The following is a 27,942-nucleotide window of genomic DNA, read 5'->3' as shown; positions in this document are numbered from 1 at the left end:
TTTGGACAGAATAGAGTAACATTACAATAAACGGTAGCTGTGCAGTTTTATAATTAACAGTATTTCGTTTGAATAAAGTAAAAGTAAATAGCACTTTATAGTGTCATGTTTCATGTTTGGTACCATTTTCTTTTCTGAATGTATAGTTTTTAAAGGAAACTTTTTGCCTAGGTAACTTCTTTTAGGGGCATAAAACTTTAGGAAGACAGCCTCGGCTCCAACCCAGTCTTAACCTCCTAGCTGTGTAAAGCCGAGCAGGTCACCTAACTTCTTGGGGCATGTTTTCTCATCCAGAGAAAAAGTATTAGGAAGACTTTTGTAAGAGGATAATCTAAAGAATTAAAACAGCAACTCATTTCTCACGGACAAGACTGAACACTGCAGATTGGGATAGTGTGTGGAATTCTAGAGGGACAATCAAAATTCAGTCTTATTTCAGGTTTTTATTTTATTTTTAATTTTTAAATTTTTATTTTATTTTTTTATTTCAGGTTTTTAATGCTATTGGTCAACAAGCCTTGCAATATACCTACTATATGCCAAGTATTGTGCTATGTGCTGGACATTGTTCTAAGTCATTAATATTCATATTTCCATATTTAATTTCCTCCTAACATGAAAATAGTGTTGGGATGATTAACAATTAAATATGTTAAAAGGGAAACGCCTAGGAAAGAGGGCACCAGTTGAGTATAGGTCATCAATTCTTGAAAGACCAACTAAATAAACTGTGTACGGCTGTGCTCATTCACTTAAGCAACAGCATTTATTGAGCAATTATGCACTTTCTTGACAATGCTGCACATATAGACCCTCACCTCTCTCTCCCTTACTGTGTTTTACTTTATTATTTTAGTATATGTGCCGCTGAAGCAAGCACTGTGCTTTACTTTCTCTTAGCACTTACCATCATCTATAAGTTCAGTGAAAGCCAAGCTTCATTGGTTCTTATCCCTACATGTGGCACATAATAAATGCTCAATAAATAGTTCCTGGATGAATAAGTGAATAGATGAGTGAATACATAAATAAAATTTTCGTTCTTAGGAAGCAAATGTCCTGCTGGATTATAGTATATATAATTCAACTAAAATTTTATTGGTTAAAATAATGTAAGCTTAAACATTTTTTTCTTCAAGAAAGCATTATGACCTAAACTGAGTCCAGAGCTATTTCTGTATATTTTCATTTATCAGTACTTGACTGTCACTTTTTTTTAAAAGATTTTATTTATTTATTTATTTATGAGACTCACAGAGAGAGAGAGACAGAGACAGAGACAGAGAGGCAGAGACACAGGCAGAGGGAGAAGCAGGATCCATGCAGGGAGCCTGATGGGGGACTCCATCCCCAGTCCCCAGGATCACGCCCTGGGCTGAAGGTGGCGCTAAACCGCTGAGCCACCAGGGCTGCCCTTGACTGTCACTTTGATACATAGTGTATCTTCTAGTATAGAAAGTAGTGGTTCTTAAGCTTTAGCCACAAATCACCTGAGAGTACTTATTAAAACTTACTAGAACTGCAACCACAGGTATTTTGATTCATTAAGTCTGGGGTTGGGGGCAGAAATTGTACCACAGAATATTCTGATATAGGTGAGTTACATTTTCAAAAATACTCTCCTAAACAAGATACATGGGGTCAGAAGTTTAAAAATGGTTCCTTTCAATTTCACTAATATTTACTTATCAGTTAGGATGTATCAGGCACTTTTTGGAGAAGTATTATTACAGTAGTATTATAGGCTATTGTATTGTGTGGATTAAAGAGTTTTATAAAGTTAGGTAGCTACAGTTTGGTAGCATTTTGTTGCTTTTAAGAAGAGATAGTTGGAAAAAATTTAACAACAAAAAAGTCTACAGTTATTAAGAATTGGGGAAAAAATTTAAAATATAGACTAAATTTGGTTTGTTACATTTTAACCTATTTTAAGATATTAGCAATATTAGAGTGAAATACATATCTTTGGGTGACGATCAATATACAATATGTGAAATATACAATATGTGACCTGGGATTGTATGTAATATTAATGGCTGTGCTATATAGATACAGCATATGTATATTTATGGTACATATATAGTGTCAATCTCATGTATTTCTCACTCTTATAGTCTGTATCTAATATGGTCAGAACTCTCATTTGTTAGCATTAACATTTAAAAAATTGTATGTTAAAAATTTTCATTTTGCATCTACTATTATTTGTCCATATGTGTCTGAGTGGAAAGCAATTGTCTATGATCTTAGTAATTAGACTAAAAGATTCTCTTGCTCCTTTTACTTTCTGCCTTCAAAAATTGGTGAATGTGCTTTGGTAGACTGCCTTGCTTAATGCCTCTCAGAAATATATGACATATTGCTTTCATGGAAGCAGGGTGAGAAAAATGACCTCAATCCCAGATAGACTCAGCTCTCCTCCTTTATCTTACTTGATGCTTCAGGGTTTGATAGTGGTAGGAGTTGATATTGGTGGCAGTGACAGGAATGACAGCACTTTTTACCACTTGCTGGTGGAAGTACAAAGCTGTCATGCTTGAAAGCCATGGATACAGCTTATAGAGGTCTGTTTAAAAAATGTGTGAATAGAAGGGTAGAGATACTTAGAATTATTTTCACACGTTATTTTATCATGACCAAGGGGAGAAATATTGTGTTTAAGTTTTGCTCAGCTCTTTCTCTTCTACAAAAAAGTAAAAGCTTTCATATTAAGATGAGACTAGTTTTTCCATTTACTTTTCCATCTCAGTATCTACCTGTCTGTTTCAAAAGTTTGAGTTGTTGTAACATCCTAATTTTTATTCTACTTTGTGTCAGACAATGTGTTATTATATTACTAATCTGCCCAGTCTGTTAACTGGGATTTCTTTTAAAAAAAATTGCTTTCATTGTTTTGAATGCTAAATTGTTAATTCATCTTCAAATGGATTTTCTTCTGTGAACTCTAACCCACAATTCTATATTCACACTTTATTTCTCTAAGTGCTGAATCTCTCTGGGTATTTTAGATCTTTTCCCTGCCTTGTCTAGGTTTAATTATCTCCTCTCCCTCATCCCCCGCCTTTTATAATATGGTCTGAGGTCTACTTTCCCCGAACATATTATTAGTCATCTCATGTTTAGCTTTCTTGACTTCATTGCTGTCCTGTAGGGAGCTTGCTTACATTCATAAGGAGAATATACAAGTGTACTTTTCCGAGAAGTAAAAAAAAAATAAGCTCCAAAAGTTTGCTTTAGTTTTTTTCTTTCTCATCTTATTTAGTGAAAAGGAAGAAAAAAATAGATTATTTTATGTCTTTTTTCCTTGCTTCTTCTATTTAGAAAAATAACCTGTCTCACAATTTGACAAGTTACTTTTCTTACCTTTTTCAAGATGACCTTGAAGTTAGCTCAAAATCATTTAATGATAATAGAAAAGGGTTTAAGTATTTGATATTTTATTATTATCATTTTTTAGAAATACTGCTCTATGTTTTTTAGTTTTTAAAAATTATTTTTAAGCAACCATTAACAAAGAATGAAGGAGACATGTATATAATGAGTTGGATAGATACTCATAATTATTAGGAGCAATATAAGATTTATATTTTTTACTTTATATACCTTTGTGTTTTCACATTGTTTATAACTTTGTAATTAAAAAATTAAGAAAGTATGTGGTTAGTGGAAAAACTGAATAAGCCAATATGCAAAATATAAAGTAGATATTTTAAAACATCAATTTGAAATTTTCATTTTGAATAGTTTATAATAACTAAAACATTCTTGAATAATGTTATTTTACTTAATTGAATTTTTTGCTTTGCCAGAAATTCTTTTTGTTTTTGTCCTCATTTTCTGTGTACTTTATGAGAACATAATTTAAAAGTTCTTAGATTATTGAGGATAATCTAGTTTCATATGGTCTTTTTTTAGCCATCATTTTAAATTCTTCAATTTCTTATACCAGTTATCTTTTTAGTCAGTTGACATACCCCATTGATTCTGCCTTCATATGGCCTGTCACACGTTTGCTCCTTTGCACAGCTACTGCCAGCACTTTTTGCCAGGCCTTTCATTACCTGTCAGGGTGATCACCGATGCTTCCCATCTTCTGTGTCTTACCCAACCAACAATTTGGTTTTTCAGCTTTCTGATTTGAGACTTACCCAATGAAACCTTTCTACATATTGCTGATTGATTGATTGATTGATTGATTGATTTGTAGCCCATTTATCATTGTATTATTCCCCTGCTCATATAGCTTTGCTGGTAGTACTTAAAGCCTTCTTTCTGTCTTTGGCCCCAGTTTAACTTATCAGATCAACTTTTCACTACTGTATTACTTTTCAAAGATAGCAATTTACTATTTCAAGATTTGCTTCAGTAGTTTTCCTCAACAATGCTTTTATGTATATTGTTCTTAAATCCAACATAATTTCTTTCTTTTTAAGTCTATTAAGAACTTTGCTTTTTTCTTAAAAAGGCATTCTGCCTTTTTGTCAGTATTGCCAGACTTTTAGCTTCCTTGATTCTAGGTCCAGGGTAATGACTTTATTCCATATGAATGTGCATATCTGCCATAGCGCCTTCTACATTGTAAGGATTCAAATATTATATGAATTACAGAGCTTACTTAAGTGTATAATCAAGATTTAATGAAACTAAAAGTTTTATTGACTGGAAAGTAATCTTCAAATTACTGTGTTGACTAAAGCCTAAGTATCTGTTTTCTTATCTTTTAGGTTTTTACCTTTCAGTCTAATCTCAGTTCAATGAGAAGTTTGACTTTAAATGCCCAGAGAACTTAGATTTTACTGTTAATTTATTTGGGGGATTAAAAAATAGACCACACACCTAAAAATTGACCTACCATGGTGAGAAGTGCAGAAATATTATGAATGGCATTTTTAAAAGCACAATTATAAATTTTTAAATTTTTATAATAGGTTTGGGGCTAATTGGTAGAATAGCAAGCAAAAGAGTTCCATACCTTATTGAGCTCTTGTTTGGTTAGTTTTTAAAATAATAGTTTTTACTTCTATGGTTTTGAAGAATTAACTCAATTAGCCGTATATAAATTGATGCCCGTGTCTGTGTTTTATGGCATATGGGTGGAAAAATATCATTTTAAGAAGGATCCCATATTGAGTTTGCTATTACCTCTAATTCTTTTGTACTTACAATTTTCATTCTAACATGAAAAATTGGCATTAGTATTTTTTCCCATAAAATTATTAGAAATACAGTGAAAGACATACACATTTTGGTGAAGCCCATCATGAGAAAAATAAAACTACTTTGCCTTTTCATAGAACAAACACTTTTTTTTTTTTTCATAGAACAAACACTTAATAAAAAAAGTTGTCCAAGCTTCTCATTCTCTCATTTAAGCTGAGGTCAGTAATTGTAAGCCTATTTGTGACCTGTTTTTAAAAGCTGAAATTTTAACATAAATATTATTTTGGTTTACATATTTTATACTATTTAACATTAAAAAGCTATTAGAAGTTATTTGGCAGGTATGAATTTTCTTTGTTGTAAATCACTGAGTGTACTTTTGTATACCTGAAAGTTCATTATTGGAGGGCAAAAATGCTTATTAATTGTCTGTTCCAGTGTCAAATGTAGAAATAATAACAGTTTAGAAGGCAACATTATAATATTTGCCATTTATTACTTATTTTGTTAGATTTCTTATTACAGAGAACAAGAGAGCATGAAAGCAATTTAGGCAAATATATTTAAAAATGTTTTTTAACCAAGTTCTTTGGCATGCTTATAGACTTGAAGATTAAAAATATTTAAAACACGAAGGGTTTCTCTTAATATGAAAATTCTAAAATAGTCTAATTTTTATGAAGATTATAAAACTAAATACAATTATATTTTTTGCTTGGAAGTTTAAGTATAAAATTAGTTTAAAAAATTTTAATGGCTGTATTAGGAGAAATTCTGTGCCAAAGATGTTTATTGAATGAAAATGATTTTAATATCATTAACTCTGAAGTCTTAATTACTCTACAGGGTTCCGAAAAATGTCTTACTTTCTTATGCTACATTTTGTCAAATTGAAGCATTTCTTTAATTCCATAAAAGTAGAAAACAAGACAGAAGGATACTGTTCTTTTGCCAATATTTGACATTTTAACATTATCAGAAATAAATCACTATTACAATTCCCATGTAACCTCAGTGAATTCAAGGTATTGCATGGTGCTCATTTCCCCCAAGGATTAATGTATTCAGTAAACTACACTGGGTCAACCTCAAGTTCCCTTATTTACATAAAAATGATGTATTATTGAATTGTTTGACAAAATTTTATGAAAAATGAGTTGCTACTTGATTTAATGGATACAGTGTTTAAAAATAGGACGAAAAGTTGTCCAGTGAATCAGCTATACGGTAGTAAGTACTGTATTTGCCTATTTTAAGTAACGTAACTTATTGCTATTTTTCTGATACAGAGACCAATTAGCCCTCATTGCTAGATTTTGGATTATAACAGTTGGAAAATATTTGTTATGAGATTCCCAAACCTGTTATCTGTAGTTAGGATTAATAATTTGATAGTTTTCCAACATGAATTGAAAATGTGAGACACAAAGATTAAAGTTAAATTGAGTGATATAGAATAAAAACTTGACAAGAATTTATTGCCATTTAAATGATTTTAAGAGTGGAAATAGAACTGTTGTATTTTGAAACATTTGGAAGCTATGATGGCACAGTAGCCTTGTGTAAATTATATTACTCTAAAGTTGCTATATATCTAAAATTAGAATTTGTTGGCTTTGTGAAGCTTCTCTACAATGATAGTCTTTTTTTCTCTTTTATTCATATTATAATAATTGACTTCTGTTATACAAAATGACTGACTGACTTGAATAAAGTTAGGAAGTTAGTTTATTTTAATGCACTGGTTTTTACCAGTATACTATATTAAACCAGAGCATTTGGCTTAGACTCAAGCAAAGTGAGGAAGGAAGAAAGGCTGGTGCTTTAGTTTTCTTCCTTCCTTATTGTCAGTTTATTTGTATATTTATAGGCATAGTATCCTTAATCTTAGAAATTCAAACTCTTTTTCATAATAAACTTAAATTTCAAAGTTTCCCTATCTTAGAGTGTATATATACAGGGTTGTTTCTTGGTTCTTAAATTTTAAAATCCTGATAAATCTTACAATTTTCTGCATTCAAAAAATTACCATTTTACATGTAGTTCATTATTTTGATGCATCAAATATTATAGCAAGTAGACTATACCAGAAAACATAATAGAGTGACATAGAAAATCCTGAATTATTTTGACTTTTTTTGGAGCCCATAATTTTTGTTCTTCTTAAAGTGCTGTTCCACTGGTCATTATATAAATATATCTGTAGTTTGTGGCTTAGAAACAAATACACCTCATTAAAAAAAGCAAGGATATCTGTGTCAGTTACATTTTAAAGTTATACACTGTTTTAAGGCTATGTATTTATTATTTAGAAAATATGACTTACACGAATATCTTCTGATGGACATGATATTGACAAAATATACACAATATTACTTTAACAAACTGCCATGCAACAAATACATTGTAATGAAGAAATTGAATATATATGACCTAATCTAATCTTGACATTTACATTGAAAATTTACAACATAACCAATACTTAAAATGTTTTTTCTTCTGTTTGGCAGTAATTTCATTTTTTTACAGTTTAAATGTAAAACTTCTGCATGTGGGCTTAATGAAACTTAGGTGTTTCCCTAGTCTGTGACAACCTGAGGTACTAAACATTTTTCTCTTATTTCACTATCTTCAAAGGTAATTTTTTTGTTCCTTTTAGGATCTATCCAGGAATTGTGTATTACAGCATTATTAGGCATAGGATCAGCTTCCACTATGGAAACAACTCGCTTTTTCATTTTGCTTTTCAAGACCTTCTGAAATTTTTGTCTGGTGAATGCATATAATAAAGGGTGAAATACAGTTGTTCCATAAGCCATGACTAGAAAACACAACCTTAGTTTTACTAAAAGGTCACTTGGGCCTACGCATAAAATGGTGGTATTCAAAACAGAAATTGGTGTCCAGCAGAGAAGAAATGTAGAAATAATCAATAAAGACATCCTGAAGACTCTTTTTTGCCTTTCTCGTCGTTCACGGTGTCGTTTCACAGCTCGCCGGAGGGCAATTATTACAGAGACTGAAGTTCTCACGCCAAAGACCACATTTCTCCCACCACTGCTTTGTGACATGTCTGTGGTCTCATGTTGTGTGGTTAGAGAGATTGTCTTTTTCTTTCTTGCTTTCTTCTTCTGCCCTGTTGAAAATCTTGTGCCTATTCGAATATTAAGAGCCTGAAGGATTTTGGTGTATGTGATTAACATGACTATGACAGTGAAAAAGAATATCGGGATCTGTACTAGCAGGTGATAATACATTCCCAGTTCAGTGTAGTATTCATTTGTACTGACACACAAAAGCGTCTTGTTTTCCCACGTATTTCCACTTTGAAGACTGAAAAAATTTACCTCAATAAAGGGTATCAGGAAAGAGAAAAATGAAAAAATCCAAATGGATATCATTAGCATTACAGCTCTGCCCATTGTCAGAATTCGGTTTGCAGGTTTTACAGAGATGTCATATCTGTCCAAAGTGATAGCAAAAACGTTGATTGCTGTTGAGACACTTGCAAAAGATACACAGGCCTCATGGAAACAGCAGATGAGAGCAGTGTTACTCTCCAGTGAAAGCAGAAGGATAACTATAGTTAGAGGAATACATCCCACACAAATTATTACATCAAGTACATGAAGATTCATTGTAATAATGTTACTGACAGAGTTGATTAAGTTGGATTTCATGCAGTAAAGTACCAATACGGTGAGGTTGCTGCCAAGTCCCAACACAATTTCTAACATAAGAAATCCGGTGAGAGACACTTGAAAGCTTAATGGATATGACAGTGGTTGGTACATATTGGTGTCGATGTCATCAATGTCATCTCGCACTGTAATGTTAGATTCAGACTGCATGTTGATTTCCAGAATGGGAGAAAAACACATTCTTTTGGAGCAGTTGGTGTTTTCCCTAGAAAGTGAAATAGAATAAACTCTTTGATATTTGGCAATTTAAATGACGTATAAAACATGTGTTCCTTGTAAAAAAAAATCTTTTTATTGTGTACTTGGCTTAATTTTTAAGTTTCTAAATTATGGCAGAGGTAAAATTAGGAGATAACAAGATTGCATTGTTTTGACGTAACAGAAAATTGGATTCTCCCTTTGAAGATAACTGTATGGGGAATGCTATATAGTTCAAAATTAATGTCCTAAAAAGATTTTCCTCATTTGAGTTTTTCAAGCTTATGGAGATACAGTATATTTTTGTACAATTAAACTACCCAGTATGCAAAACTAATTTTAGCCCAGTGTTTTAAGATTTCATTTTAAAGTGTTGTGAGTAGGTGGGTAATAACGCTATTTTAATATGTTCTAGCATAATTAGTGTAGGTGTAATTATTCTCGTGAGATTTCAAATGAACAGGACAAGTGTTCATTTAAAATGATAAATGGCACAGAGCACTAGTTTGAAACCATTTGTCCCTATTCTTGGTTGAAATTCGTATTCAAGAGTCTACAGTGTGCTTGAGGATATTTAGAGCTATTTCCCACAGAAGTAGGCAAGTGGTAAATATTACATATTTTGTAGTGAAAATGCTCACTGAACTTTATAATGGACAAACCTGTGTTATAAAAATTCGACGAAAAAGGACATTATCTTAACCACCACAAAACTTGGTAAAAGAGTACTAATCACTCCAGTGAATGATTTATGATTTTGTGACCACACCCTCTCATTTATTGTGGGAGGGGTAAATTGAAATTAATAATATCATCTTAAGAAGTGACGATTTTTGGAGTGGTTTAAAAGAATATGTCAGTTGATTTTATTTGTTTAAACAGGATTTTAAGGTAAAACATGAAATTTTGGAAAAGGGGTATCTAAAGCTCATTTTCTGAGGAATCTTTTAGAGTTACACATTCCCTGTAAAATCTTTTGTACAAATCACCCAGTGTGTATAATTTTGAGGAAAATTAAAAAAAGAACTCTTTTGCTAATTCATGTAAATCTATATTTTAATGTATAGAGGTTTAGAGTAATTTATAAAAATAATGTCTGATTTTGTGGGCTAATATGTCAGTAATGAGTATATTCAGTTAAAATATAAAATCATACAACCAACTATATTTCACATTTCAAGTACAGCATTTTGACTACAAAATCATAATCAAACATAAACTATAAAGGCTATAATAATTTCCAAAATTCATGTTAATCTTTCACTTGATGTAACCTTTGACAGACTTTAGAATACAATTTTATTTATGCATGTAACTTTAGGGGCGATATTTCAGAAACACAGATGATAACATTATCAATTCCTTTTTAAGCTTGGTATAAAGTATCACTAGAGGTATATACTCAAGTAAGTGAAGGTCTTAGCTAACATGAAATCCTATGAAAATGAAAAATTTTAAGTGTGCCAAATTTTTGGAACTGACAGATTAAACATCAGGTCTCTGTCACATCAGTTAGATTTATAATTAAATAAATTTAGCATGCCAACTTAGTAACTAAGTAAAATGCATCTCCTCTAGAGCAGGATTTTTTTCTTTTGTAAATGTTAAACAGCGTGGTGGGGTGCATGCATCTTCTGACCTACCTGTTTGCTGTTGCCTTATGGGCCTTTTGGCTCACTATAGCAGTTTTTCACAAATTGATACATGATGTCATTGACAAATTTTGACATGAATTTTTACCTGACAACAGTGAAGGAGCTGTATTTTATTTCATGTCTTGTAGAAATTCTTTCATTTTCTCTCCAGTACTTCAAACTGTATGAATTGTGAGATTTAGTTGGCTGATGGATTTCTAAAGACCAGTACAAAATACTTGTGTTTGTTTTGCCTTAAAAAGTCACGACCAAGAGAAACTTCCTCAATGATAGGAATTATATTTCCCTCTGAGGGAATATATGATAGTGTCTCTTTATTTTCCAGAACATGTGAAAACAAAAAAGGAAACATACGATTTCTAGCTTCTAAAATGTATTTAGACATCCTTTTGTTACAAATGTATATCTGTTCCTATAGCAGTCCTCATTAGTTTGAAATGATTTCTTGATCACATAACTTGCTTTATATTATAAATCCAGTCCATGTTCTTTTGATAAAAACCATCTGCTATTTAATTTGATTTGTTTTCATTAGAAGAGGATACATAGTCATAAAACTTAGATGAAAAAATCCTTTAGCAATATCAACTGCTACGAATATCTGAATATTTAGTGTAGAAAATACTTGATACAGCTTTATTTAGCTTGCTCCTAATGCATGGCATTTTCTTTTTGGCAATCTGTGCCTCATTGTTTCTTCAGAAATCAGCTCCACAATCCTGGTATGTTAAAGTATAAACTTCCCCCTTTAAAAATGCTCACCATTTTGTTTTCAGGCTTTTCCAGTTAAATTGTTTTTCTTTTTGTGTCTCTTTTATACAGAATCTTCTTATGATGATGACTGTCCATGTGTTATATCCCAGCAGTAATGTGGCCCTGTATTTTCTGGGTTTAACTCCTTAGTGTCTTAAATTCATGTGTTAGAAGAATAAAATCCTGCAGTTTATGGTTGAGACATCTAGGGAGATGCTTGATCAGATGCATTCTTCATATTGTCAGTTGTAAATACTGAATTAGCTGCTGTGGGCCCTTGTGAAAAAGAAAAAAATAGTTAAAAAATAGGGTTCCTAATAATGTCCAATTAACTCAAAGTTACTTTAGTTTTGTTGACTTCCAACACCATACACAGTATTCGTTATCAAAGTAAGCCAGCTGTATTATTAGAGCCACAACTTCTACATAAATTTAAGGATTCCTTTATTTTCTTTTCTGAACAGAGATTGCAAATGTTATGTTATTTAATAACAGAGGTAACATTATAAATATAACTGTGAAGGAAAAGCTGCAGTTTTAAGACAAATTTCTGCTCATTTAAGAAGCTAACCTGTGTTTTCAGAGATTATGAGCAATTAGTATACACTAAACATACCGTCGTTCTCTCTTGTCTTTATAATAAATTTAACACTATTTCCTACTGGAAAATATTGTAGCTTGCTTAATTATTAGCACACAGTTTGAATGTTAACTGATTAAAACATTTCACGGTAAGATGCTATAAATTTCCACTGATGAAGTTGTTCATGTAGTTGAAATGTAAAAGGCAATGCAAAATGTAACTGCAAATTAAATAATTTTCAATGAACATGCCCAATAATGAACTTAACCTAAAACTGAGTAATAAATAATAACTAAATAGTAAACCTGGTTCTTTTAAGAAATATAAACATTTTTTGAGCACTTGAGAAAAACTGTGCAGATGACATTCAGAATATTTAGTAGGTCTGAAGTGACTTAAAAGCTGGTATCTTCGTAGTGAATCAACAAAGAAAAATTTTTGGTATTTAACATTGCATCCTAAAAAAATTACATTTAAAATGTTATGTCTTAAAAGAAATAGATCTAAAAAAATACATGTTTAGCAATGAATAGAATTAAGCAAATAAACTGTTAAAATTTAGGTTGAAATTTTTCAAAGTAATTTTACCCCACTATGCCAGTTCAAAAGCAGCTGTATACTGTAATAAGGGAACACATCTTACCTCCGCTAAAGATTTGATACATTCCTGATGTAGTTGAAGCGTTTCCAGTTTTGATTGATTCATTTTGTTCACTTGTTAGCAGAGGACTGGGGGAAGAGGGTCATAAACATCTCTTCAGAAAAGACCTTAATGAAAATATATGTCTGTACTGTGCCATTGTCTCAGCAGTACTGCTAATGTATGGAACGTGTGGTGCTGCTTAGAGGCTGCTGCAGTCTCACTCTTCCTACTGTGGAATCAATAAGCATCTGAAAAACGTAATGAAGTAATTGAACATACTGAAGGCTTCTTGTCTCCAGAGACAACATTTAGATTCAGTCTCTCTAAAAAGGAATGGCACTGCTTTTCAGAGGAAAGCCTGTTCTGGGCAGCTTTTGCAGAATGACAGCCTACCTTGTCGCTTCTCTCCACTGCAGAGAGATGCAGTGCATTCACTAATTTTGATTGGTCAGTTGTATTGGGCTTAAACTGTGCTTCATATGTATAGCAGGGATTCCTCTCCCCCCCCACTGTTTTATATAAGGGTGTTTTTTTAAAAGGCTATATTTATAAGTGGTTGTATGCTGCTCTTAAATAGAATATGAGTAAATTAGTCTTTTAAAAATGTGTATTCTATTTTGGGTTTGTTGTTCACTTATGCCAAACATTAAAAGATGCAGGGAGGTGGAGGGGGGCAAGAAAGAATTACACGGTAAAAAGTGTATATTCTTTTTGAAGCCTAGATGATTGCACTCCAGAATATTTTTGTCATATATATGTTTTTGGTTGAAATTCTTTGTTCTACAAATAGAAAGCCACTGCATCTTTACTGTGAACCACATTGAATTTCAACTAGTTTGTTTGTATTCAAGTCATCTTCTCTGTGTATTTCAAATTGGTGTTAGCATCTCAAGGTGTTAAACATTGTTATGACTACCGTATTCATTCAGGTATTCATTCATTCCATTCATTCATTCAAAATATTAATGAGATTGATCCAAGATGTTTTACCCTAGAATATTTTTTAAAAATTCTATTGCTATTAGCATAGTCTCAACATATAAAGATTTAATCATGTGCTTTCCTTTCAAATTACTTTTATCTTCACCTTTGGTAACCCTTTTATTTAGTGGGTATATACTGATCATTTGCCATAATATTTTATTTCAACTGGGTGTTTCTGTTTTTAACCTTTTAATGGATTGCTATGCCTTAAATATGATATGTAGCTGTTTGCTGATGTTATCGGGTAAACATACCAGTAAAGGAAAAACGAAGTTAGTTATGTGTCTTAATAGGTTAAAAGGCTAAATTATTTTAAGATAGATAGGTTGTCAAATGAATAAAAGCAAGTATAAGTAATTAACTTAAAATATTACTTTAAAATTAAATTTCTATTAACTTTGCTTACCTGTTCTAAGTATTGAGGAAAATGCTTTTTTAGCTTTGAGTATATAAAGTGGCTGGATTCTATATCAGTTGACAAAATAGAAGACCTTGCAAATGACTGAATTATTAGAATGTTGATCATAACTTATTTTTATTATTTTAGGACTATTAATATTCATTTTTAAAATGTATGCTAAATTTTCAGTTTGTAACTGGAATTCTTTTATAATTTTAGAAAGCAGTATACATTTTTGTAATCTTCTGGTAGTATTTAAGCTTCACAGGTAGGGAAGCTGAGTAGTATATGAATTTTGAATTGTATTTGTATAGAAGTTGAGAGTAATGTGGTAGAAAATTTTGTTGTGAATTCCTGAAGTTTTATGCACAGCTTTGGGAGGCAAGGCTTTAGTAGTGCTAAAAATTAAAATACTGTTGTGCTACTTTCTATGCATTTTGAAGGTTGCAGAAAAGGATGTTGTTAGAATGCCAACCATGTTGAAAGATAGTGTGCAAGGACATGCACACACAATGTTATTTTAAGCTTCAGACTGACACCAGAGCTTCAAACTAAAATTGGAGAAAACATATTAGCATCAATTGAAACTTGTGGTGGGAGTAAGAAATCATTAACATAGTAAAATACACAGTGATTTTCTTCCAAAGAGTTAAAATATGCTTATGTTTATCCTCAAAATATCTCTGTGGAGTAGGGGCAACCAAGGAACAAAGTTTAATGACTTGAAAAAGTCTAGGTAAGTTACTAGCAGAGCAGTGTTAGAATTCGGTAACCTCCTCGCCCCGCCCTCCCCCACATCTCTGGAAAATTCTGAAGATACTTGGGACTTAGAATTGGATGATCTGGGTTCAGTCACTGCTTATTAGTTATATGACTTTTGGCAAGTCAGGCATTCTTTGGGACACAATATAGCTTTGATTCTTTTTGTTGAAGTTTATTTCCATTTCTGTTTCTTTATTTCTGTTTTCTTTAGCTCTCTGTAATACAGTGTTTCCAAGTTATACTCAGACTATTTTGAATAAAACAAATTCTACTATCTCTGTAAGAAATAATGGCAGCAAAATAGCTTAGCTTTGGACATTGCTCTTTATTCCCTGTGCAAGTGCCTTGTGATTAAAGATATACAAGATATCACAAACAACAATTATTTTTATTGCACCACACATGCTTAGTATAGTTTTCCTTTTAAAACCACAAATTGGTTTGGTAATTAAAAGGTTTTCTGATTTGTTAGCAGGATAATCCTCACTTCTTTTGTTTTTAACAAAGATGAAAATATCTAGACCACTGGATTCAAAGTCAGATTATATTATTTTCACGAAAAAATTAGTGTCAAATTACATGTCAGAATTTACAAAGATTATTATTTCCATAGGAACAAATTTTTACACTTGTGCCTTTAATACATTTTGTATTTATATAGGATACTCATTTTGGACAATTGGGGATTTAAGACCAGATTTTATTGTTATAAAATAATTTCATAGATTTGCTATTAATTGGCTAATTAATAACCTAAAACAACAGTTTTACCTTGCAAATGATAACTAAGCAGTAGATAGGAATCTAAGACCCCAAATATCTCCATTAAAATCCTTTCCCCAAGTTCTGTTTTTCTTTTTTGTTACAAATATTTTGATTGCATAGAAATTTTAATATGTAACATTTTTGATACGGAGCCTTTGATTTTTAATTGTATACATGTGTTCCCTTAAGTTTGGACAGCCGTAAATGTGAGAGAGTAATTTGTTGTTCACATTTACATCACACTATTGATGTCAAGTCATTCTTATCCAGCTTGTATCTGGTTCTGATGCTACATTTTTGATGATTCTGAGTTTGTAAGTGAAAAAAATTCAACTTTGTGAAATACTGAAGTTAACCACAACTAAAAAGTGCTTTGAAACTGATGGCAAAATATATGCAAAAGCAGTTTCTAATTGCTGAAAAATCTGCTTTTTAAATTGTATTGCTTCAAAGGTGCTCTTTCAGTGAGTACTTAACATAGCTAACTCAATTCTCTGATACTAAAGCCCAATGAAGAAAGAATTATTTCAGTTTAAAGACAATTCAGAAATTTCATTTGGCTTCTCAACTTTAAATTTCTTTCACAACAAATGTTTTACCAGAAAAATAGAAATGGACCATCTGCTGAAACCTTCATCAAGTGGGGAGTAGCCAAAGTAGTAGAGAATCAACAATGTTGGTGACTCGTTATTGGTATGAGAATAATTGAAAACTGATTATAATTCCATGAAGTACATGCATAAGGATTATATATTCTTAACAGAAAACTCCACAAAATGTTATTATTCCCCAACCTTCCTACTTCACCTAAATTGGATATTTAAATTCTTTCATTTTTATTTTTTACACTATGTATTTGTAAGTCAGTTGCCAGCGTCACATATATTATAAAAATAAATACATGGCTTTCCTTTCCATTTTCTCATCCAAACTTAGATTTTGGACTCTGTGACTATTACTACTTTTTGATCTCTGTTTGTCGTCCTAATGTTAGTCCAGCTTAATACCACTCCCCTCAATTTTTTGGCTTTCTATTTTCACTAACTTACATTCCTCTTTACATTCTTAAATATTATGGATGCTTTCTGTTGGTGTTTTTCTCTTATATTTACATCAAAGAATTATGCAGTCATGTTCGTGCTTTTTTTTCCCTCATTGGCTTCTCTTCTTGCTTTTTTGCTTCATTTTCTTTGTATAATTCTTCTTTGTAGTTTATTATACAGAATCACATTCATTTCTGTGTCCTGAAACCAAGTCATTTGATGAACTAGATTATACATTTAACAGAGCTATGGCAAATCCCCTTGTCTGTGCTGTTAATGAGTCCCATGATCTAGTGGGAGATGTGGAATGATCATCTATGAACTGGTGGTCTGTTATTGAAATTGGTTAGACACATAATGCTTTTTTATTATTATTTTTTTTTAATGTGTAAAGCCATAGAATGGTAAAGTTCCAATCTAGACTCATTCATTTCCATGGTACCACTTAGGGCACCCGTTTGGGAAAATGGATGCGTTTTCATAGTTTACTAATAATAGCTAAAGACTGCTCACTGGTGACTTTGTGCTATTAAAATACAGCAATATATCTTCAGTTACTACTGCTTCTAGTCCCCATTTAGGGATATACTATCTACAAAAAGTTCTGCTGTGATTTTGATTGATAATGCAAAGGATTTATGGATCAATTTAAATAGGGGAGAATCAACTGCTTAAACAATATTGAGTCTTTCAATTTATGATCATGGTATCTTTTTGATTTATCAGTGTTTTATGGTATTTGGTTTATAGATCCTGCACATATTCTGTTAGATTTGTACCTAATTATTTCACTTCCTTAGTCCTATTAAAGTAGCACCTACCTTTTTGAAACAAAATTCCAATTTTTAACTTTTGGTACATAGAAATACAGGTTTTTTTTGTTTTGTTTTGTTTTGTTTTTTTCTTGACCTTATATCCTGCAACTTTACTAAACTCATATATTAGTGTTGGGGACGTTTTTTAAAAAATGAAGTCCATGGCATTTTCTGTACAGGCAATTAATATCATCTGCAAATAGAGACCAGTGACTTTTTCTTGAACCATGTGTGACTTTTCTTTCTTGCATTATTGTACTGCTTAGGACTTTTAGTATTAGATTTGATAGAAATGTGTTGGGAGAAGCACTCTGCCAAGAGCCCTGAGCACTCCTGAATGTCCTTGGGTATGCTGGGTATTGCTAGATACACCAAGATTGCAAAGACCTGACTGTTCTTTATCTGGTCCAGTTCTCAGAGTTGTGTTTGAAGCTAGCAACCTTGAGGCATGCAGTAATGACTCCCCAGATGAAGAGCAGACTTGCTTCTGCTTGTACAAAAATGGTAAATTTTCTAAGCTCAGTGTTGTTTGGCTGTAATGCAAACCCACTGTATACATAGTGTTTACCTGGGCCCCTCTGCCAAGGGGCCTTAGATGGGAAATGAGCTGTTGCTGACGTGATCCTCTTACCGCTTGCTGTGTCATGGGTCATAAAATCCTTTGCCGATGACCCAGGCATCTTATGTCTTCTGCCAGTATCCTTGACAAGAACAGACTAGCTTCATAGCTTGAAGGTAGAATAAAATCCTTGACCCTTCATGATTTTCGACAGTTTTGGAAATAAGATCATGATGTTGACAGAAACATGGCTTCCTGCAAGAAAAAAGATGAGTGGCCTTGTGGGCCATTTTAGGGGATATGAGATCCAGTAGCAAATGCTCTTGTTGAAGTGGGAAGCTAGTAGATCCCCTGCTGACGTACCTGTAAACGAATATTTAGAGGCTAAGCCGAGAGAGGTAGAACAGAGCTGCCTGAATGATACTTTGGTTTATTTATATTCACTCTCGTGGCTGGAGGAGGGAAGAGGCTATTATATCAATAAGACAGTAAGCCTCTGGACCTTAGGCAAAAGCTGAATCAAGGGGTCCCCAGAACTAAACTAAAAGGAGTCAACAAGGAGGATGGGTAGACTGAATACGTTAAAACTTTATTTGCTCAGTCCAAGCAGGCAGTTTGGACATAGATGTGAATCTTGCCTATTGGTGCAGAACTACTGTTTGCTCTGTGCCCTCTGATTCATCTCTCTTCCTTTAATCTCAGCTGCCTCAGGTCAAGCCTTATGTGGTAGGGAACCTCAAGGAGGTGTGGGAGTTCCAACTTTTTTTTTTTTTTTTTTTTTTTTTTTTGGAGTTCCAACTTTTATGGTTCTGTTGGATAGGGTGGCCAGGCACCATCCTACATGGTCCTTTGGGGAGAAAGCATGCTAGGCAGCAAGGAGGCTGAAGCCTCTGAGGACTGCAGGGTGGACCTCTGGCAGTGTGCACAGGGCAAATTAAGGACGCCCTGGCTCTTGGAGGAGCTGGGAGACTTGAGGGAGTAAGTCGCACGGACCCTGGTGTGAGGAGCCAAGCAGAAGAAAAGCCTCTCATCACCTCATTGCTCCTCTGCAGGTTAGCCTCCCCCACACCCCCTACTCCCATGTACTCCCCATGCTCCTGGTCAAAAAAGAATGTCTTCCCCTGGCAGCTGTGGCTATAGTTCCTTTTGTGTGTGTGTGTTAAATTCCTTGTTCTATGTTCCCGCAGGGGAGAAAACAGTCAAATTCAAGAAAAGCCAGAGTGTGGGTGGAGTCTCAGGGTCTGTTCAATATACCGTTGTTCTGGCTTCCTCCTCCAAATGTATATTTGGTATTGCCATTTTTACTTATATGTGCTTACACTGTGAATGCTTATAAGTTCACGGAAGATTCTCCCATTCGTGGGCTGCTGCTGGTCCCCTCCCTGAGTGATCCAGCACAAACAATGGATTATCCCTAGAGAAAAGAGAAGAAAATCACAGCTTTAGTTAGACAGACTGCTTCTAAGGTACTCAGGCCATTTCTTAGTACAGCAGTGCCACCTGCCTGACCCAGCTACCAAGTGCACCTCTGTTTTTTCAGGCCTACTGCTAAGATCTTGTTAAAACCACTCACCTGACCCATAGCCTCCTTGCAACTCTCTGGCATGATGTTGCCGTTTTGAGGGTAGGTTAACTCAGACTGGACATTAACAAGAAAAGGACCCAAGAAATTGCATTAATCAAATGAAAATGGTTTGTTCAGCCAGCCTGGCCTTAGCATCATCTTGGTTTTGCATAAAGGGGTGGAAGTGACCCCTTTTGGGAAAAACCATACCTCTTACATCTGAAAAAGCATCTCTCACTTCTTGAAGCAGAGCTCCTGGCTTAGTGGGAACCTTGACTCACAGAGGCTCCTATAAATACTTTGGCCTGGTTCACTTATGTTTCAGCCCAGATAAAAGCTGATGGTATCTGTTGTGCTGCTGTAGCTTTTCAACCAGAGCCAGCTACAGAAACCTGGGAATGGAGGTGATCACTCAACTCTGTTCTCATAGCTCCGACCAATATGCCCCTTGATGAACGTTGTAGTGTTTATGGACTTTTGGACTTCTTGGGCTATTACCTTTAGCTGTGCCACTGGGAAGATCAAGAGATCAAAAACCTCTCTCTTTGGGGCTGCACACCATGGAAACAAATTGTGACTGTCAGGCTTACTCGAGCCTGTACTTCCCAGATTGCTGCCATTTCTACCCAGATCCATTCCTGTTTCGGATATAGCATTATATCCATCATAATAGACTGGGCAACCACTGTGCCTTGGGTTTTGGGAAAGGGGATTTCTCAGTGTCCCTCCCTTACTTCCACTTGTGTAGGACTAATTCTTTTTTTCCTCCCCCAGGGGTATAGGTTTATTTTGGTTTTGTTTTTTGCCGTTTCCTACCCCTAGCTCTAACGGGTTTTCAGCAGTGTCCAGAGAGTGATAGGATTTGTTGTACTTCCTTTCAGGCCCTTCCCGTCCCCCTTGTATTAGACATGGTGGAAAGGATCCAGGCTGGACTTTATCCCTTGCTCTCAGTGGCGGCTGCTGTCACCACTCCCCCGCCAACAGGGGCACTTTCCAGGTCACTTACTCTGCACCTAATCCTTTTGTCTGTGTGTTGTGTACATGGTGAGGTTTTTGAGGAACCTTGGGATATGTATGCCGGCCTGCCTTTGTGGCCTCCATAGGTTCTATATTTCTTGCTAGCACACATTCAGCCCCTAGCAATCCATTAGCAGTTTTAGCTGAACTATTTTTATTGGTATCCAGTAGTGTTTTCCTAGAGGGTACTCATGTCCCATATGCCCTTCAAGGTACCTGTTTTTCCTCAGAGTTTGAGTTGGTTGGTGGCCCTATAACCTAAGCTCTCCAGGCAGCTATTTATCATAATAAAAGCTTGATTTCACGACCCCAGTTGGTCAGGGTAGAATTAGAAGAGACTGCAAGATTGTATTCCCAAAAATTTTGGTAAAGTCTTTTGTTTGTATATTCATGAGAGATATTGACCTGCCACTATCTTTTATTGTAGTGTTTTTGTCTGGTTTTAGAATCAGGACAGTGTTGGATTTGTAAAGTGAATTGAAAAATGTTTTCTTTCTTTCTTTTTTTTTTTTTAGTTTAAAAAAATTATATAAGATCAAAACTCTTCTCTCATTAAATGTTCAGTGAATTCAAAAGAGAAGATATTTGAGCCTAGGAGGTTTTATGTTACTTAAAACCTTTTAGTTATAAATTCAAATAATTTAATAGATTCAGATTTTCTATTTTCTCGTGTCTGTTTTGATGATTAGTTTGAGTAATTTGTATCATTTAATTTGCAAAATTTATTAGCATCCATTTGTTTTTAAGTTTCTCATTGTATTTTAGGATCTGTAGTATTGGTGTTGCATCTTCCTTTCATTACTGATATTGGATATTAGTATCGTCTTTTTTTTCAGTTTGCCTGGAGGTATATTAATTTTACTAATCTTTCCAAATAGCAAGCATTTGGTTTCGTTGTTCTTAGTGAACAATGTTATTATTATTATTATTTCTATTTTTATTGATTCCTGCTCTTACCTTTAGTGTCTCCTTCCATCTACTATTTTGGTGAAAGTGTCTTTAATAGATTTTAATTTCTTTTTATCTGGTATGTGCTTCATACAGTTTTACCTACATCCCATAAATTTGATTTTGTATTGTATTCCTTGGTTTAGTATGTTATTTAATTTCTAATTTCTAAATAACCTGGGTTATTTAAGTTCTTTTTCCAAATTCCAAATATTTGGTAATTTCTCTAATTTATTTGTTACTTATTTCACATTTAATTTCATTAAGGAAACATACTTTGTAGAATTACAGTTTTACAAACTTTATTTAGATTTGTGTAAGAGCCCAAAATGCAATCTGTCTTGGTGAATTTTCCATGTTTGAAAATCATGTATTTTCTCCCATGGAGTTTCTTAAGTGTTAAATAGGTCAGGTTGATTGATAATATTGATCACATCTTTTCTAGCTTTTCTGGTTTTATGTTTCTTTGTGTTACTAGTCTTTAACTGAAAATAACTTTTTATTGAAAGAGGCAATGTAAAGTTCCCAGCTTTAATTCTGGATTGGTATATTTCTCCTTTGACTTTTTCCAGTGTTTACATCATATATTTTATTGGATATGTGCACATTTAAGAATATGATGAAACACATCTTTAACCCTAATATTTATTCTTATTCTGATGTCTGCTTTGTCAGATTTCAGCATAGCTACTACAGGTTTGTTTTGTGGTTTACATCATACATGTTTTCTCAATCTTTTATTTTTAAACTTTTGTATCTTTGTTTTAAAGGTATGTTTTCTTGTAGATTGTAATAATTTGTTTTGACTTTTTTCCTATCTGATTTATATCTTTATTGAAGCATAGAGCATTTACATTCAGTATAATTTTCAATATCATTAGGTTTAAGCCCTCCACTTGGCATTTGTTTTGTTTGCTCCATGTATTATTTACTCATTTTTTTCTTCCTTTTTAAATGTCTTTTGGATTGAGTAACTTTTTACTATTCCATTTTGTTTGGAATTTTAGTAATTTTTAATAATTAATAAATAAAATGGAATAATAGTAAATAAAATGGAGTAATCAGTATCCTACTGACTTATTAATAATATTATTTAGTTTCCTTATTTTAGTGGTTGTTTTAGGTTTTCTGATATACATGTTTAACTTATCATAGTCTATTTATAAATTATAGATCATATCATATATAATGTTAGATCCTTATTATATCACTTCCTTTGTCCCTCTTCCATCTTTTGTGCTTGTTTTTGTGCTTATTTTTTTAAAAAAGTTTACTCCTGCTTTATAAACTTCATAATAGATGGTTACTTTTTGTTTTAAATACCTAATTATCTTTTAAATAAATTTTTAAGAAAAAATTTTTATATTCATGCATATGTACTTGACCTGTGAATAGTGTGGGGGTTGGGATGCTATTGGCATCCAGAATTGGGCAACAAATTCTGCTGTTGGTAAAGATGTGCTCCTTGTGTCTTTGTTTTTTTACTTATTTTCACTTAATGTAGAGAACTATTTTTTTTTTTCTTTGATCATTTAGAAGCTATTTTGTTGTTTTCTGGCATGTGTAGTTTGTGATGAGAAATCTGGTCATTCATATTTTTGTTCTTTGTTATATAATATGTTGTTTTTCCTCTTTTCCAGATTTTCTTTTTATTTTACTTTGTACATAATTTCCCTATGATGTGCCTTGATGTGATTTCTCTGTGTTTCCATTCTTCTTTAGCTTGGGGCTCACATAGATTCGTGGCTCTGGGCTGCTGCTGCTGCTGCTGCTGCTGCTGCTGCTGCTGCTATTTGTTCTTGGGTTTTGGCTTTCTTGTCAAATTTGAAAAAAAAATTCATTCGTTCTTCAAATACTTTTTGTCACATCTTTCCTTTCCTCTGGGGCTCTGATAACATGTATTTTAGACCCCTGGTATTGCCGCTGATGCTGTGTTCTATTATTTTTTTTGTAGTTTGGGTAGTTTTGGTTTGCTCTCATTTCAGGTTCTTTGAGCTTTTCTTTTGTAGTGTCTGATCTACCCTAAGCCCTTCCAGTGGATTTTTCAGTTCAATTACTCTGTTTTTCAGCTCTAGAGATTTTATGTGATCAATTGTTATAGTTTCCTTTTCTTTTTTCATTGTGTTCATGTTCTCTTTAACTCCATGTTCATAGTTGTAATAGATATTTTAAGGTCTTTGTTAATTCTATCATCTTTTTGCATCTTGATAGTTCTACTAATTTTTTTTTTTAAGTAATCTCTACAACCAACATGGGGCTCGAATTTAAGACCCCAGCATTGAGAGTTGAACATTCCTCCCACTGAACCAGCCAGGCACCCCTGTAATAATTTTTGATTGGATACTGGCCATTATGTTTGAATCCTGTAAATTTCATTTTGTTGTCTCCCGGGAAAGAATGTTGAACTTTTCTCTGTCAGGCAGTCAAGTTGTGGATCAACTTGATACTTTTGAGGGTTTCTTTTTCTAAGCTATATGGGGGCAGCTTCAGAGGATACTTTACTGTGAGACTAGATTAGCCCTACCACTAAGGCATGACGGTTGGTAGATATATACTGAATTCCCCTGTACTCAATAGTGTGTATTTTGGCCTTCGAGCTGGAATAGCTTGAAGTGCTCTTGTTGTGAACTCTGAGAATTGATCAGTTTTCAGGCTTTCTGGTTGTTCTTTGCCTGGCCTCTTGGAGTCTCACCATATGTTTTCATAATAATATTTTTTTGAAGATTCAAGAAACAGGAATACAAATTTCTGAAACTGTTTTTCTGCTTAGCTTGCTTTTTTCTATTATTTTGACCTGTTTCCCCTTCCAGTAACTAAGCCTTCTTTAACTCAGATTTGTCTCTTCAACTCATCTAGACCACTGGTTTTGCTTTGCAGGGATTTTCCCTTATGTCGTAGGGGAGTATGTATTTAGGCAGAAAGCCTCGATAATTCTAGGCTTACTTCGTTTGTTTCCTACGGGTCACAGTCTTGCTCTTCTGTTGTCCAGGATCTGAAAATAGTTTCATAAAGTTTGTCCAGTTTTCCAGTTGCTAGGATAAGTGCTATACCAATTACTCCATTAGGTTGGAAGAAGTTCCAAATTTTCTTTAAAAACTAATTATCCTATGATTTCTTTTAGTAATTAATTATGAACTATCTTGGGACAGTCTTTTTACTGCTGTCTTAAAGTGATTAAACTTTGTTTTCCTTTTTATGTCTTCTTATGTTACAGTCCAATAATAGGCTGGTGATATTTTGTGTCCTGTAATTCAGATTCTTTGCATTTAAAATATCTACTCTGGACAATTTTCTTTCGTAAGTGCCTCTGTTTACTTTTTTCCCCCTCTGTCAGAGAAAAATATAACAGTGCTGAAGAAAAGATCACATAACTATGCAGATTAATGCCTTTGCAAATTTATGTCTTCTGTCACTCCCCTTCTGTCACAGGTGTTATATTGACCAGGGATTGGGAATTTTTTTTTTTTTAATCAGGGGTCAGAGAGTAGGTAGATATTCTAGGCTTTGTGGGCCACATACAATCTGTATTGCATGTTTTTCCTTTTTTTTTTTCTTTTCTGTCTCTTTAAAAACGTAAAAACCAGTCTTAGTTTTAACGTTTGGCCTATAGGCCTTAGTTTGACCACCCTTGACATAGACCACTGCAGTGTAGTCCAGGTAACCTCTCCTTCTCTCTCATTTATCCCAGAAGACCTTACTTCTTAACTTCATTGATAAAATAGAGGTTTGAACTTTGTCAACTTCTTGCTTCCTGTGTATCCCATCTAAAAGCTATCTAGGTCTTCGGTTACTTGTCTACCTTTCACTGTGTCAAGAGAAGATGTATACATATCCTGTCATTTAAGCCTATGCCTACTGTGTGGATTCCTGCCTTTGTCCTCTTCTTTTTTTTTTTTTTAATAAATTAATTTTTTATTGGTGTTCAATTTACTAACATACAGAATAACACCCAGTGCTCATCCTGTCAAGTGTCCCCCTCAGTGCCCGTCACCCACTCACCCCCACCCCCCGCCCTCCTCCCCTTCCACCACCCCTAGTTCGTTTCCCAGAGTTAGGAGTCTTTATGTTCTGTCTCCCTTTCTGATATTTCCCACACATTTCTTCTCCCTTCCCTTATATTCCCTTTCACTATTATTTATATTCCCCAAATGAATGAGAACATACACTGTTTGTCCTTCTCCGATTGACTTACTTCACTCAGCATAATACCCTCCAGTTCCATCCATGTTGAAGCAAATGGTGGGTATTTATCGTTTCTAATGGCTGAGTAATATTCCATTGTATACATAAACCACATCTTCTTTATCCATTCATCTTTCGATGGACACCGAGGCTCCTTCCACAGTTTGGCTATTGTGGCCTTTGTCCTCTTCTAAGTTCATTACTAGTTTATTGTTCCATTTTGCGGTCATAGGTATTATCTTCCTTTATTTTTCCAACTGTACTATATCAACGTGTGCATGTTTGCTGTTCTGCCATTTAAAACTTTGCTATATGACCTCTCACAATGTTGGGTTTTTTGTGTGTGGTTTTTTTTTTTTTTTTTTTGGAAAAAAAATATCCAAACTACCACAGTGGTTTATCTTAAGCACTTTCAGTTGAGTTCAAATTGGAAATGGAAGAAAATTACTTTTAAGCTGTAATAAAAATATATAGGTACAAGGTATGAGTTAGTTGATCTTGGCCATGTTTTCCTTCATTTCCCCCCAGTGACAACATAATAAGACGTATGAATTAGAACGTTTCAAGCAAAAATGTTCTGTGTTGAGGGATATAGTTCTCTAAAAGGCAAAACATTAAGAGTTATTTTATTTTTTAATTCAGGAATCAGACTAAATCTAGGCACATTGTGTCGCAGGCATCACCTCACAAATCTGCCAACGCATGTCCTTTCTGAGCTTCAACACAGCTGCTATCTCAACAGTCTTTCTTCTTTCCTCTCCTTGATAGTGGTTTGCATTAGTGTTTGGTTTATGATGGAGAAGGAAAAAAATATAGAAGAATCTTTCCCTCATTTTTCCTATGATATTATGAGTTTTAAAAACAAATGGTAATCTAAGCCAAGTAGCAGTGACTTCTGGATCATTCTAATAACTAAGAAACATGAGGCCATTAGGTGTTTTAAATATAGATGAATTCATTTATACAAAAAATAGACTTTAAGGAATAAGGTTACTTGTAAAGAATAAAGGCACATTAAAAACTACATGTTCTTACAACAATTTGTTCTATTCTTTTTTTTTTTTTTTTTTTTTTGTAGCATAGTTATTCCTCCCCCGCTCCCCACACAACAGATTTGTAATGTAAGAATAGAACCATGGTGCAGCCTGCAATTCCCAGAGGTAAAACACACAGTACTAGACTGCCATCTGTAAATTTTACTTTTCAGATTTTATGTATTTTTTTGAGTTCAGTTCAAATTTGAAATCATTTTAAGCTTTCAAGGACTGTATTTATGTTAGGATCTCTTAAGTGGCTACATCATAAAGCAGTTATTTATGCTCTCTGTTAAGTATTTATTTTGTTAGGTGCAGTTATCCTTTGATTACTCTTTTGCAATCATATATACTACAGCTTGGCAATGCTTTGTGTCTTAAATTTTAATTGCTTGCTTTTGTCTTATTTGTTTAGTTTTGTAATTGTCTTTTACTCTTGAATTTTCTCCTCCTTCCCTCTCTTTGTTGGACATACAATGGCATCATTAATGAGTGTTTTTATCTATTTGAGTAAATTTCTAAAATTAGTTTTGAATTGGATGTTTTAGATATGTAAATATTACTCAAAATTATTCAAAATTGAAGAAAGATCCTCTGAATGACCTGGAAGGTTTCATAATACAATAGTTTAATATTCTTAAATGCATGTTTGACATTATGCTTAAATTTGAGAGTATTTGAGTCTAGAATAAAAGGACTTTATTGGTATCATAATAGCTTTGTCAAATATTTAAATCCGTTGAATCATGGATGAACTCTTACACTAGTAGAATCAAAACTGTGCCATGCTCTTTTTTTGAACATGTGATGTAATGAAGATATTTCAGTTAAGTTATAAATATATTTGTTTTCACTAGCTTTAGAAAGGAGACCAATAAAAGTGTTATCACAGTGACTTGTGTTACCTTGGGAAATTGCTCTATGAAAATATTAGATGAGTTAACATGTTAGGTTTTGACTGTTTTTTTGCTTGTCTTGGAAGATAACTTGATTTTTAGTGATATGTTCATTTGCAGAGACAAAAATGTGTAACTCATTTTGGTGTTGCTGATGTTCAAGGAGTCATTTAGGTAATATGTGAGCCTAGGCCTGCCCATTTTCCCAGACTTCTCCTGATTGGTTCTCTGTATTTTTCAGATTTTCATTAATGGTAATGTGGAATAATCCTCATAAGAG

General features: G+C 33.5%; 2 protein-coding genes across 5 annotated transcripts in view; one reads left to right on the top strand and one right to left on the bottom strand.

Annotated features, from left to right (window-relative positions):
- Positions 1-27,942, top strand: part of COG5 (component of oligomeric golgi complex 5) — a 296,918-nt gene that overhangs the window by 77,325 nt on the left and 191,651 nt on the right. The window lies entirely within an intron of this gene.
- Positions 5,933-13,147, bottom strand: GPR22 (G protein-coupled receptor 22). 3 transcript variants are annotated; one of them, XM_077864020.1, is made up of 3 exons: positions 12,694-13,147; positions 10,703-11,743; positions 5,933-9,066 (listed from the first exon to the last, which is right to left on the bottom strand). In XM_077864020.1, the coding sequence occupies exon 3, from the start codon at positions 9,039-9,041 to the stop codon at positions 7,740-7,742; it is 1,302 nt and encodes a 433-aa protein (XP_077720146.1). In that variant the 5' UTR covers positions 9,042-9,066; positions 10,703-11,743; positions 12,694-13,147; the 3' UTR covers positions 5,933-7,739. The 3 variants fall into 3 exon arrangements, with proteins under 3 accessions (XP_077720146.1, XP_077720145.1, XP_077720147.1); XM_077864019.1 differs by having other exon boundaries at positions 10,800-11,743; XM_077864021.1 differs by having other exon boundaries at positions 11,477-11,743.

This window comes from Canis aureus, chromosome 21 (genome assembly GCF_053574225.1).
Source record: "Canis aureus isolate CA01 chromosome 21, VMU_Caureus_v.1.0, whole genome shotgun sequence".
In the NCBI taxonomy this organism is placed as follows: domain Eukaryota; kingdom Metazoa; phylum Chordata; class Mammalia; order Carnivora; family Canidae; genus Canis; species Canis aureus.
The sequence above is the reverse complement of the archived record's forward strand: the minus strand, read 5'-3'. Positions and strand labels throughout refer to the sequence as shown.